Source organism: Chelon labrosus, assembly GCF_963514085.1.
Source record: "Chelon labrosus genome assembly, chromosome: 22".
NCBI lineage: Eukaryota > Metazoa > Chordata > Actinopteri > Mugiliformes > Mugilidae > Chelon > Chelon labrosus.
In genome coordinates, this window is record NC_140355.1 from 996,602 (window position 1) to 1,009,835 (window position 13,234).

At 41.7% G+C, this 13,234-nt stretch overlaps 1 protein-coding gene across 4 annotated transcripts in view; it reads left to right on the forward strand.

Annotated features, from left to right (window-relative positions):
* The first annotated feature begins 100 nt into the window (after positions 1–100).
* sptan1 (spectrin alpha, non-erythrocytic 1) overlaps positions 101–13,234 on the forward strand; it is a 32,097-nt gene continuing 18,963 nt past the window's right edge. For 3 of the 4 annotated variants that reach the window (XM_084572166.1, XM_084572168.1, XM_084572169.1), the window contains exons 1-13: positions 101–218; positions 7,714–7,953; positions 8,061–8,186; positions 8,687–8,827; positions 10,575–10,855; positions 10,950–11,094; positions 11,205–11,359; positions 11,705–11,840; positions 11,958–12,059; positions 12,192–12,329; positions 12,451–12,561; positions 12,705–12,782; positions 12,941–13,096. In XM_084572166.1, coding sequence (XP_084428292.1) covers positions 7,717–7,953; positions 8,061–8,186; positions 8,687–8,827; positions 10,575–10,855; positions 10,950–11,094; positions 11,205–11,359; positions 11,705–11,840; positions 11,958–12,059; positions 12,192–12,329; positions 12,451–12,561; positions 12,705–12,782; positions 12,941–13,096 — 1,806 coding nt within the window. In that variant the 5' untranslated portion in view covers positions 101–218; positions 7,714–7,716. Of the gene's footprint in view, positions 219–2,613; positions 2,821–7,713; positions 7,954–8,060; positions 8,187–8,686; positions 8,828–10,574; positions 10,856–10,949; positions 11,095–11,204; positions 11,360–11,704; positions 11,841–11,957; positions 12,060–12,191; positions 12,330–12,450; positions 12,562–12,704; positions 12,783–12,940; positions 13,097–13,234 lie in introns of those variants that run through there. The other variant, XM_084572167.1, reaches the window with a different exon arrangement.

Here is a 13,234-nt window from a genome sequence, read left to right on the forward strand (position 1 = left end):
TGTAATAACATGGTGACATTTAAGTGAAGCAACGGGTCGTTGTGGGAAGTACTTCGGCTTCTTCCGGCACGCGTCGGTTCTTTCCGTAGAGCTGCAGAAAATGACGTCACATTTGAGTGAAAAAAAACAGCTATATCTACAGAGCAGCCATACCAGTCTTCGTCGTCGATTCCTTTGGACAACCATCCTTTCGCAGGCTCCTTCATAAACTGACTGAGGTACGAATATGCTTATATTTTTCAGTTGGCCATTTAAGATTCAACGCATCGTGTATATTGCGCTTTTGTAGTTGCCCCGTTCTTCTAATTCAATTTTATGTTCACTGGCTGCTCCGGATTCGCTAGCCCGGTGGCTAAAGTTAGCTGCAAGCATTCCCATTGTCAAATGATGTTTATGGCACTGTAGCTAAAATACATCGATAGCGGTAGACTATGCTTGTTTGCTTCCAAGTTGGTGGTTAAGATGTAATGTGAATGTCATCATTAGCCACCTTAGCAAATGACATTAGCTGTTATTGATAGTCGTAGATATGTGTGGCATTCAAGTAAAGTGGTTGATGTAAATTTGCACATCGCTTTGTGGTAGCTCAGATACTTGTAATTTCCCGTCTGTAAAATGCACCATTGACGTTAAATAGCTAATATTGATTTTTTTTTTTTTCATATGTTCACATGGGCGAGTATAGACTTACGGGTTTGCCATACGCCATGCTAACTGATGCTTTAGTTTACACTGTGAATTTGCATAAGCTTAACTAAATATGATATGCTCATATCATTTGGTTAACGTTTGTTCATTGTGTGTTACGAGTGAAAGGATCTAAAACCGCTGGGCTAAATTTGGCAAGGGTGTGTGGGTGGCTACATTAGCTTGTCGGCCTGAAAGGGAGCCGCCCAACCCAGTCGAAAACCTTTGAACAAATGGCTCCAGCTGTCACTTCTACTACTCTACGGTTATTAAAACGCAGACATTATCACAGTCGACAGATATTTTAAGTTTGCCAGACAGTTTGTCAAATTTATTGTGATTCCCTAGTTTAACATGTTTTTAAGGAGGGCAGCAATAATGTTATAAACGCTAAACCAGTGAATGGCGCTATGTGGTTAACATAAAGACAATCTGTAGTTAACAATAAGACATTTTGGACAGTGTAAAGAGAAGAGATGAGATGAGGTGAGGTTTCTATCAGGGCTGTGCTAGTGACTGTCCCTGCAGCTGGCTTTGTCAGGGTGGTGCCAAGTTCTTTACATACCAACTCCAGAGGAATTCGCCATTTCACATTTATATGTCACAGGATTTGGATGTGTCAGATGGTATTGGTTAGGAACAGCCACTCCTGCATTGGACGTAAAAAGCATTAGAACGGATGTGTCTCAGAAACTTCAGCGTTATGCATTCACAGTTTGAAATTTCAGTGTTAAATCTTGCCAGTGCTATTTGATTGTAAGTGAAGAGAGTGTTTTTTTGGTGGATTTATATATTCATCTATCGATCCAGTCTCATAATATTGTGCGCATACGACAGCTAAACAGGTTTCAAATTTAGGGTTAGGGTTAGAGTCGGCCTCCAGCGAGTGTGATGGGAGAAACTGCTGGGAATAGGTCATCAACATGGAATTTTTCACCAATGGGTGACAGCTGTCATGATTAAATTAATGAAACACAATTGAACTCTTTGTATGTATCATCATTTGGAAGCAGTAAAACATGGCTGGAAAAAAAAATGGAGGATGTGTGCAACTGTCAAGGCCTCAGCCAAGAGTCTAACCAGATGATGCCATGACACAGCAGTATGGACAAAAAATATTCTATAGACATTCCCATGCTTTTATACTGCTTCTTTTAAGTAGATTCTCTGAAATGTTTGATTCTAAGAAAGGCATAGCCACACTAGGCACATGGAACAGTGTGCTAGTTACAGTAAAATCTACAATGACAGTTGACCACAGGCTTTTCTGTGTATACTCTTCTCCAGAAACTAGCCAGGACAAGCTACCAATTATACTATTAATTGTAACTGTCACGCCAACATGACCCAAATAGAAAATAGGCCCCCTGTCTCTGGGGCTGTCAGGTTTGCTGTCGAGCCTGCAGGTACATTGTAGCCTGCTAACTCATTTTCATTCTGCTGCATGAACTACTTTTCAAGCTATGCTTTTCAGACTCTTTATTTCATCTTATATATTGTCATTATTTACTGCCTGGGCTTCTCAGCCATTATCCTGAGGACTTCCTGTAAAAGCATCTTCTTGTTCTGACTACTAACTGCTAATGGCTTTTTAATGTTTGTCCGATTAATGCCATGCCCTGTAGCAAGCCTACACAGATACGCAACATGGCAACGTTTACTAAGCCCAAACTCAAGGTAACAACCATGTTTGTGTCACCACTGTGTGCCTCTGTGTGTTTGTGAGCTAGCTTGTGTTTTCTTGTCTTCAGGAAAGAAAATTCGAGAGAAGTGGTGATGTTGTTTTTGCTGAGTAAAAGGATGGTAGAGGGCTGGAGGGAGGGGTAGGAGGTACGGAGCAGAGAGAGAGAGAGAGACGCATGGGCTGGGCAAAATCTTGGCTTGCTCTTTTGTACAGCATAGTCACTGCAGGTGCAATGCGTCGGTTTATGCTGTGGAATAGATGAGAATTCTTCAGTTACTATCTGACTATCACCGAGTGCACTCCAGGCACTGCTGCGGACTTTGACTTTACCAAAGATGTAGCCTTCTGATTCATCAAGATACAAGAAAAACAGAGGATTCAGACTAGACTTGTCTGACGTATGCTTCGGTTTTTCTATCCGGACAAACTCTCACAGCTCAGATCTTTCAGTAAGAAAATATGATGCTTCATTTAATATGAATGTCACATGGATTTGACTGTGAATCTGAATTCTGCATGCTCTTGTCTGGGTTTTGATTGGTCTTAGTTCACACTGAGCCAGTACATCGTCATCTGTGAATGACTGTACTCTCTTACTTTTCAGCATGGGATCGAGTTTTGATTTTTACTGCATGATTTTTGTTGGTGAGAAATTCTTTGCATGAAAGTGAAGTGTAAACTTACCTTTGGAAATGTTTCAGTGAAGTTTATTAATACGTTTTAAAGTCTGACACTTTCAATCCTTCCGAAAACATTATTAGGTGAAAGGACAAGCTGAGACTCAAGGTTTCAAGTGTATTGACTTTTACAATTTTTATGAAAAGTAAAAGTCAGAACAGTCTTTGTCTGTGTTGCAAGACGTAGAAAATGTGCTATGGTTAGCTGCAGCTTGTGTAAAGTTCAGTCCAAAGAAAAGGAAAAGAAATATTGTCTGTTCCTCCTTAGGCCAGTCCCATGAGGCTCCTCTATTTCCTGCAAATTCCTTTAGCCTCCACCCTCCTAGCCTGGCGTCAGTATGCCTCCTAATCATCGTAACTGGGAGTTGCTAAGTGAATGACTTCATCCACTGTGGACATCTGTTGATAACGAAGGGTTTAGGCAAACTCCGTTCACCCTACATTTACTGCAACATAGCTGTTTTCTCAATGTCTTGCCACTGCCATCATACTATTTCCACACAAGATTTCCTGACGCATTGTTTTACACTCTGCAGTTATATTGTTTAGCTGAGGAATTTCTCCAGTGACAGCTGGGATAGGCTCCAGCCCCCCCGCGGCCCTTCACAGGAACAAGTGGTTACAGAAGATGAATGAATGAATGAATGAATGAATGAATTTCATATGGCATTTATCTTTCACTTGAAATGTACCTTCCTTGACCCGGTCAAATCCACCCCAGGCTGTCTTTGAAGTATCTTCCCAGTAGCTTTCCAAATGTTTAAAGCCTTTTAGATCACAGTCAATTTGTTGTACATGGCAGGGAGTGTAAAGGATATTGATTATACTGGAAGGGAAGTATAGACCTTAGTAGAGGCTGTTCAATGAAAATTTTAAAGAGATCCATTTAATGGAATGAATCAGCAGCTATTTCATCCACCCACACTTGTGTTTTATCTCCTGGCAGAAGAACCTTTCTTTCCACACGTACAGGTAGTTTGCCGCAGTGAATGATAAAAGATGGATGCCCAGCCTATAACTTTTTTCATAATTACTGTTTATATTGATTTATATAGACAATTAATTAATGAGAAGAGCATATGTTTTCTGTTATTCAAGAGTAAACTGCGAATTTAGTGGATCAGTAGGTCTTTTGAAGAATAATTGCTGTTGTGAAGTAAGAATATTTATATGCATCTTAAATTATTTACCTTAATAGAATTGGTAAAATAAAAATGCGATTAGAAGATGTCTGAACATTATCTCTCTGATATACACCAGCAAGGACTGGCATTCCACTCCAATTCTGCTGCTGAGTGGTGCTTATAAATGGCCTGATGCACTGAAAAAATAGTTCTAACAAGAAGCAGATGCCTTTTAAAATTTGCCATTCCACTGGCTGTTAACAGCTTATAGCCGCATGTAGTCATTCACCCTGCGTTGCGGGTAAAGTTTGAGAATTATGGCTTTCATGTTTGTTACTTAAGCACCTTAAATAATTGCTTAAGCCCTACAGCTTTTGGCACCCTGTTAGCTCAGGGGTCACAAATATTCCTCCGTAGTCCACAGGATATGTTTGCCTTAACAAGACACTTTTGTGGACAATTTCAAATTTCAATCAGATGTGTTCATTGTCATAGTAATTTCACATTTGCTGTTTCTGCGCATGTAAAAGTGGACTTTGGAAAGCTGCTGACTTTGAACAATATAAGCCCTATATGACTGTCAAAGTTTCCCACCCTGCATTAAATATTAAATATGCCAGGAAGAAGGAGAGCAACTGTTACATGACCACAGCCATCCATGGAATAGGAGCCTGGCTGATACCAGTGTCTGTGGAGAGCAGAAGCCCCCCTCGGAGGTAGCAGTGGTGCGTGAAAAGAGTGACAGCTGTTATCTGCTGATACAAAATGGAAAGAAGTGTTATCATCAGTTGCAGTACTCTATTTAGGTGTGTCGCAGAGCTGTTGGTGGCCTGCTCTGACACAAATTCGGGCTAGTTTTTCGACATTAAAATTCCATATTTGTTACAATCAGAATTTATACTCAACTAAATCATGCATTTGTCCTTTGTACCTCATAGCTTGTAAGCTATCTAGTCCTAATAAAATGATTCTTATCTGTATTGGATGTCACATGGTTGTAAAATCTGCTGCGTCATTGCATTTTTGTAACGGTTAACATGAGATGTCACCGGATGTGAAAGTAATAATTTCTCTTTACTAATTAACTTATGCAACTTGTGTCAAGGCTCTTGTTTGAACAGACCTTTTAGGTATTATTTGCCAGAGCTGTAGTGAGCAATTACCCAAACTGAGACTAAATAGCTGTTCCGTGTCTAACAGCATACTAGAGTGCAAGTTCGTCTTTAACGCACTTGGCATAATTGTGAAGCTCAGAAATGTATAAATAAAACGGTCTCAGTAAAACCTTTTCTCAGATAAAAGGAAAGGTCCTTGTCTTACTGTAAACTGCAACCTTAACTAAAAGACTCAATGCCTTCTTCCAGTCCTATTGATACGCTTCATGAAAACAAGCTCTTTGACAACAGTCATTTCACTACCCTAGCACATTTGCTCTCCTGCATTTATACTTGGTATGAATGTCCGTTTTCCTGTATTGGTTTTTTCATTTACTGTTGATGTTGGGCGGCTGTGGCTCAGTAGGTAGAGCGGGTTGTCCGTGAACCAGAGAGTTAGTGGTTCAATCCCCAGCCACATGCCGAAGTGTCCCCCCCAGTTGCTCCCAGTGCGTGGCACTGGTGTGTGAATGGATAGATGCGTCTGTGACTGTAAAAGTGCTTTGAGTACCAATAGGTAGAAAAGCGGTATATAAAAGCAAGCCCATTTACCTTTTACCATGGTGTCCATTTGTATTCATCATGTGAACTAAAGGGACACTGAACCGAAATATGGCAGAGAGGATAAAGATGGCGTGTCTGTCACCAGTCCAGAGAAAATGGATAATACTTGGCTACCCAAGTATTACTGACCACTCTACTCTTCTGTTACATTTTCTCTATGAGAAAAATCTGTCTTGTTTCAGCCACGTAGCAAAAGTCATTTACTACCCTTGTTCCAAAGTCCTATAGTAGGTATAAGTCAGTAGTGTTGACGTTACGAGGATATGACGGGTATTTTATTTGCATTCTTTAGCTGACATTACTCTACAAAATGAGGCTGAGTCCATTTAAATCCCTGAAATGACTTAAGCTCTATGTGAACTGGGGCAGTGATGGGGGAGGGACTCTATGTAGCGTTCTGGTCGTCACTTTTTTTTTTTTTTTTCTTTCTAGGCTGTAGGTTGATGCTACTTATCAGCTTACAGTATATAGTGATTCCGTCTTACTGTGTCTGTATGTGTAGTCTCACTTGGATACTTGCTTGTTTGAATATCTAATGGTGCCGCTAATGGGTCCAAAGTACTATGACCCTGGATAAAAAGCTCATTGCAACTGCACTGCTGACTCCACTAATGCCAATATTCAAACATGGGCCAGAGACTGTCTCACATCCATCAACTGCTTTTTGTCTCACTGTTTGCAACATCAACAAAAACCCATGTTCATCTAACACTAGGTCTATCCGACCGCCCACAGTCCGCATTCAGTCTAGAGGTCAGCTGTTGTGCTTTGCGTTTGGTTGACCTTGGTTTGAAAGATCAATACTGCTCCCTCTCTCCTTTGTGTCTGGCATAGAAACAATGAATACCTCCTTATTTACACTTTGGGTTAAAGCTTTGAAATGAAGCCACTTGTGCTAAGTTTATGATGAATGTTTCACTGCAGTGCAGCCATCATGGTCTCCCTGTTAATTGGCTTCAAATAATTGCTGAACAGATTTTATTTCAAGTGTGTAGACTGTTCTCCCCTGCTCTGTTGTTTGATTGCCCAGTTCATGAAACAAAATGCTGTGGATGTCAGATTACGATCTTGTTGTAACAACGTTGTTTGAGGCTACACTGTTCATGGGGTTCACAGGCACAGTGGACAGAGAAGCTGACTGCAGTGATCTCATTGTGTAGTGAAGCCTAGTTACTGTTCACAACCGTTTGGAATTTCCGCCCCCACCCCATTTGGCTTTTTTTCCTTTTCTTTTTTTTTTTTAGTTGCTGAAGTACTTGGCTTTAGAAGTGATTCTGGGTGGGTGGTGGACACAAACATTTGTCCTTTATATCCTGCCTTTACATTAGTTTCTCTCAATAGACATGCAGTAGCAGTTCAGATGCCCTTTCTTTCATTTCCCTCCTGTGCTTTTATACTTGGTGAAAAAATGTTTTGAGAAACATGACTTAGGTCATACGAGAGATTACTGTGTGAGAATATTTGCAGTGATGTATTCTTGAATGGAATGCGATCTGGGAACAACAGACATAATGTGATTGTAAACAGAAAAAAGAAAGACTGAGTGCTTCACATTCACATTGTCCTAGCAGTTCTAATGGACGCAGCAGGAGAAGCTATTTTACTGGCTAGACAACATAGCTTCTCTGAGTATTCAATTTTGAAGTCCATGTTATCCACCAACTTCAGATGTCCATGTCAGTATTTGGGTGGGATGTTATATTTTCACTTAAATAGATATTTTTTGCATTCATTTTTAATTTGGTTAAAAAAAAAAAACATTTTGAGAACACACATACACCATATTACAACATATTTCTATCATCCTTTTTCCCCCTCCCCAGAAAATGGACACCGCAGGAGTCAAAGTGCTGGAGACAGCCGAAGACATCCAGGAGCGCCGGCAGCAGGTGCTGGACCGCTACCGGCGTTTCAAGGACCTGTCGATTATGCGCCGGCAGAAGCTGGAGGACTCTTACCGCTTTCAGTTCTTCCGCCGTGACGCTGATGAGTTGGAAAAATGGATCCAAGAGAAGCTACAGATTGCCTCTGATGAGAACTACAAGGACCCCTCCAACCTGCAGGTCTGTCAGCTATTAGGACAGTAGTGCTCCCTTAGAATTCCTTTTCACAGTGTAGACATGTTTTTATTCAATATATATACTTTATATCACATTCTTTCTCCACACAGGGTAAGCTGCAGAAACACCAGGCCTTTGAAGCTGAAGTTCAGGCCAATGCTGGGGCCATCATCAAACTGGATGAGACTGGAAACCTTATGATCACAGAGGGCCACTTCTCCTCCGAGACCATTCGAGTAAGGCACATAATGAAGAAGATGGCGACTCTATATGTAGTATGGCATTTGATAAAGTGCTGTGTGTTAGTGGTGGACTGTAGGGTTAAGCTGCATCTTTAAGGGATAAACTGAATATTCAAGGAGATAGAAACACATACACAAACTTCGCCTGGTTTTGTTTCTTGAATTCCTGTTCACTGTTAACCCCTTCCGTGTGGTTCAGTCCTACACGCCTTACCGGACACAACAGAGACCCATAGTTACAAGTGTCAATATGGTGGAGTATATTCAAGTAGGTGTTTAATTGCCGTGTGACTCCTGAGTGCTGTGAAAATTCTTACTTGTAGAATACATTCAGATTCAGCCCTCGGTAATAACTTCTAAACAATAATACTTTTTTACAGGAATTTTCTAATCAAACATTTTTTTTCCTTCTTATAATTCACCATTCCTTTACCCTTACTTTTCCCTTTTCACTAACTTTAAATACATCGTTACACCTCTCTCTTATGCACTAGACTCGTCTGGAGGAGCTGCATCGCTTATGGGACCTCCTCCTGCAGAAGACCAAGGAGAAGGGCATGCGTCTGTTACAGGCCCAGAAACTCGTTCAGTACCTGCGTGAGTGTGAAGATGCCCTGGACTGGATCAGTGACAAGGTAAATATTGCAACATAGTTAACATACGATTAACGCAAATCAATTGCTACTTTTTTTAATATGTACCTGGAAGGGATGGACTATTCTTCAACTTTTTGTTACTCTAAGTAACATCTCTGGTCCTCATATACACTATATTACCAAAAGTATTCGCTCACCCATTCAAATGATCAGAATCAGGTGTTCTAATCACTTGGCCTGGCCCCAGGTGTATAAATTCAAGCACTCAGGCATGCAGACTGTGAAACAAGACATTTGTGAAAGAATGGGCCGCTCTCAGGAGCTCAGTGAATTCCAGCGTGGAACTGTCATAGGGTGCCACTTGTGCAACAAATCCAGTCGTGAAATTTCCTCGCTCCTAAATATTCCACAGTCAACTGTCAGCTCTATTATAACAAAATGGAAGCGTTTGGGAAAAACAGCAACTCAGCCACGAAGTGGTAGGCCACGTAAAGTGACGGAGAGGGGTCAGCGGATGCTGAAGCGCATAGTGCAAAGAGGTCGCCGACTTTCTGCACAGTCAATTGCTACAGAGCTACAAACTTCATGTGACCTTCAGATTAGCCCAAGTACAGTACGCAGAGAGCTTCATGGAATGGGTTTCCATGGCCGAGCAGCTGCAGCCAAGCCACACATCACCAAGTGCAATGCAAGGCGTCGGATGCAATGGTGTAAAGCACGCCGCCACTGGCCTCTAGAGCAGTGGAGACGCGTTCTCTGGAGTGATGAATCACGCTTTACCATCTGGCAATCTGATGGACGAGTCTGGGTTTGGAGGTTGCCAGGAGAACGGTACATTTCAGATTGCATTGTGCCAACTGTGAAATTTGGTGGAGGAGGAATTATGGTATGGGGTTGTTTTTCAGGAGCTGGGCTTGGCCCCTTAGTTCCAGTGAAAGGAACATTGAATGCTTCAGGATACCAAAACATTTTGGACAATTCCATGCTCCCAACCTTGTGGGAACAGTTTGGAGTGGGCCCCTTCCTCTTCCAACATGACTGTGCACCAGTGCACAAAGCAAGGTCCATAAAGACGTGGATGACAGAGTCTGGTGTGGATGAACTTGACTGGCCTGCACAGAGTCCTGACCTGAACCCGATAGAACACCTTTGGGATGAATTAGAGCGGAGACTGAGAGCCAGGCCTTCTCGACCAACATCAGTGTGTGACCTCACCAATGCGCTTTTGGAAGAATGGTCAAAAATTCCTATAAACACTCTCCTCAACCTTGTGGACAGTCTTCCCAGAAGAGTTGAAGCTGTAATAGCTGCAAAAGGTGGACCGACATCATATTGAATTCTATGAGTTAGGAATGGGATGGCACTTCAGTTCATAGAATGAGTAAAGGCAGGTGAGCGAATACTTTTGGTAATATAGTGTAGCTCTCAGCTGCATGATTGATCCTGGGGTAACTCTGTTCACATTGATAGTGAATGCAGATAACTTTGTTTTGGAGAGAACCATCTGGTCGAGCTTTGTAGTAACTGTTAACTTTTAATGAAGCTGAAGAGAAAATACAATTAAGTACCTCAATTTGAGCCTGGCCTCATTTAATTAAGTGTTGAAGGTTAAAAGCTTTAGTGTAATAGTACCAGTTCAATTGAGGAATGAAAACCAGTAAGATAATTGTGTCTGGTAAAATACCTAGTAAAGAAATTACATTTTTAAGTGTTGCAATAATTAGCTGTAAACACATAAAAGCACATTTATTTTACGTAAAACTTGTTTATCCACTTTCACCTATAGGAGGCCATGGCCACCTCAGAAGAGTTGGGCCAGGATTTGGAGCATGTCGAGCTCCTGCAGAAGAAGTTTGAGGAGTTCCAGACAGATCTGGCTGCCCATGAGGAACGTGTGAATGAGGTGAACCAGCTTGCAGCCAAACTCATCCAGGAAGCCCATCCCGAGGGTGAGCTCATAGTTCGCAAGCAGGATGAGGTCAATGCAGCCTGGCAGCGCCTGAAGGGTCTGGCCCAGCAGAGGCAGGGCAAATTGTTTGGGGCTGCAGAGGTGCAGCGCTTCAACAGGTAAACGGCAGAAGACCAACATGTGATTAGTCTGTTTTTGTTGTTTTGTCTTATTGGTGATAATAACAGTCTGTATGTTTGATTCCAACAACAGGGATGTGGATGAGACCATCAGTTGGATCAAGGAGAAGGAGCAGCTGATGGCCTCTGATGACTTTGGTCGTGACCTCGCCAGCGTGCAGGCCCTGCTGCGTAAACACGAGGGTCTGGAGAGAGACCTGGCAGCTTTGGAAGACAAGGCAGGACATATGCTCCTCAGAATGTCAATGGACTAATAGACCAACCACGAGGTTAAAAACTTGATATTCTAACGTATTACTTTCTTCCCCTTTCCTTCTACGTCAATCAGGTCAACACACTGGGTGGTGATGCAGAACGCCTCCAGCAGACACATCCCCAAAACGCTTCTCAAATCCATCTGAAAAAGGACGAACTTATCACCAACTGGGAACAGATTCGCACTTTGGCTGCTGAACGCCATGCACGACTGAATGACTCCTACCGGTAAAATATCAGCCTCCACAGTAGTTGACTGAAATGTCTGATTTTATGATGTTGGGAGTTTTTTTTTTTCATCTTATAAAATTCAAGTAATAATAATAACAACAAATGAGACAGCACATTTCTGAATTTAAAAGTTACATGTAGCACAGTTACTGTCTATATATATATATGTGTGTGTGTGTGTGTATATATATATTTAAATGTGTGTGTGTGTGTGTGTGTGTGTGTTATTTTAACTTGGAAACTTGGAAAGAATGTTGTATCACCTATATTATTGGTTGCTCTATTGAGCGTTAATTCACCCAAGTCTGCTTATGTCTTTGCTCTTTTGATGATCTCCTTTAGACTGCAGCGTTTCACCGCCGACTTCAGAGATCTGACCAGTTGGGTCACAGAGATGAAGGCACTGATCAATGCTGACGAACTGGCCAACGACGTGGCAGGAGCAGAGGCTCTGCTGGACCGCCACCAAGAGCATAAGGTAAAATCTCTCATTTCTACAGTTGTCTCAGACTTTGACCAATCAACCTTCAACTCTAAGTACAACGTACAATTTGAACAGCACTCATATTTTACGTGCGTTATCTATGTTTCCCAGGGAGAGATTGATGCCCATGAGGACAGTTTTAGAGCCACTGATGAAGCTGGCCAGGCTTTGCTCAATACAGGTCACTATGCCTCTGAGGATGTCAAGGAAAAGGTAAGAGTACAGCAGCATCTAGATTGTATTTCATCACTTAATGATGTTCTAACACATCTATACAAATACCCTAACTTGAATCATATTTTAGCATTTACTGACCTTTTATACTTGTGTGTGTGTTGGGCATAGCTTGGCATCCTTACTGAAGAGAAGGAGTCTTTGCTGGAGTTGTGGGAGGTTCGCAGGCAGCAGTATGAGCAGTGCATGGACTTGCAGCTCTTCTATAGAGATACTGAGCAAGTTGACAACTGGATGAGCAAGCAAGAGGTAACCTGACCCAAAGATTTTATACTTTACCTCAGGAAAGAATGAGCCTGGTGTGGATTGGTGACTAGAGGTGAGGTGCCATTTTCTAACATATGATGTTGATTGCTGATTGATTATTTAGGCTTTCCTGCTGAATGAAGACCTTGGTGACTCCCTGGACAGTGTAGAAGCACTTCTGAAAAAACATGAGGACTTTGAGAAGTCCCTTAGTGCCCAAGAAGAGAAGATAACTGTGAGTTACCGAATTTTGCTTTAAGTGATTCCCATTCTGTGTTCAAGATTTTATTTTAAAATATGTGTTTATTATTTTTATTAGCGGTACACTGGATAACACTAAAAATAAACTCTTCATCTGTTCCTCTTGTACATCTTCAGGCCCTGGATGAATTTGCAACCAAACTAATTCAGAACAACCACTATGCCAAAGAGGATGTGGCTACCCGCAGAGATGCTGTAAGTACCACTGTCAGCTTCCTCAAATTCCCTTAAATCAAATGTAGAAACCATCTCAATTATGAGCTCTGAATGCAAAAGTGTTTAGCTGAATCTTTCACGTTTCTCGCAAATGAGTGCTAGAAAGTAATGTGTTCTCTCCTTTTTCACATTTATAGCTCCTCAGCCGCCGCAACGCCCTACATGAGCGTGCTCAGTCTCGTCGTGCTGCCTTGGAGGACTCTTTCCACCTCCAGCAGTTCTTCAGGGACTCTGATGAGCTCAAGAGTTGGATCAATGAGAAGATGAAGACTGCCACTGATGAAGCTTACAAGGTAGTTTTCAAACAGTTGCTGATCGTTTTAAATAAAATGCTTCCTCCATTTTGAAAGAGTTTGTACATTCCAGTTTTGTCTTGTTTTTTATTTTATTTTTTTTTAATGCCTCATTCTTCAACCTATTTGTCTCTGCTC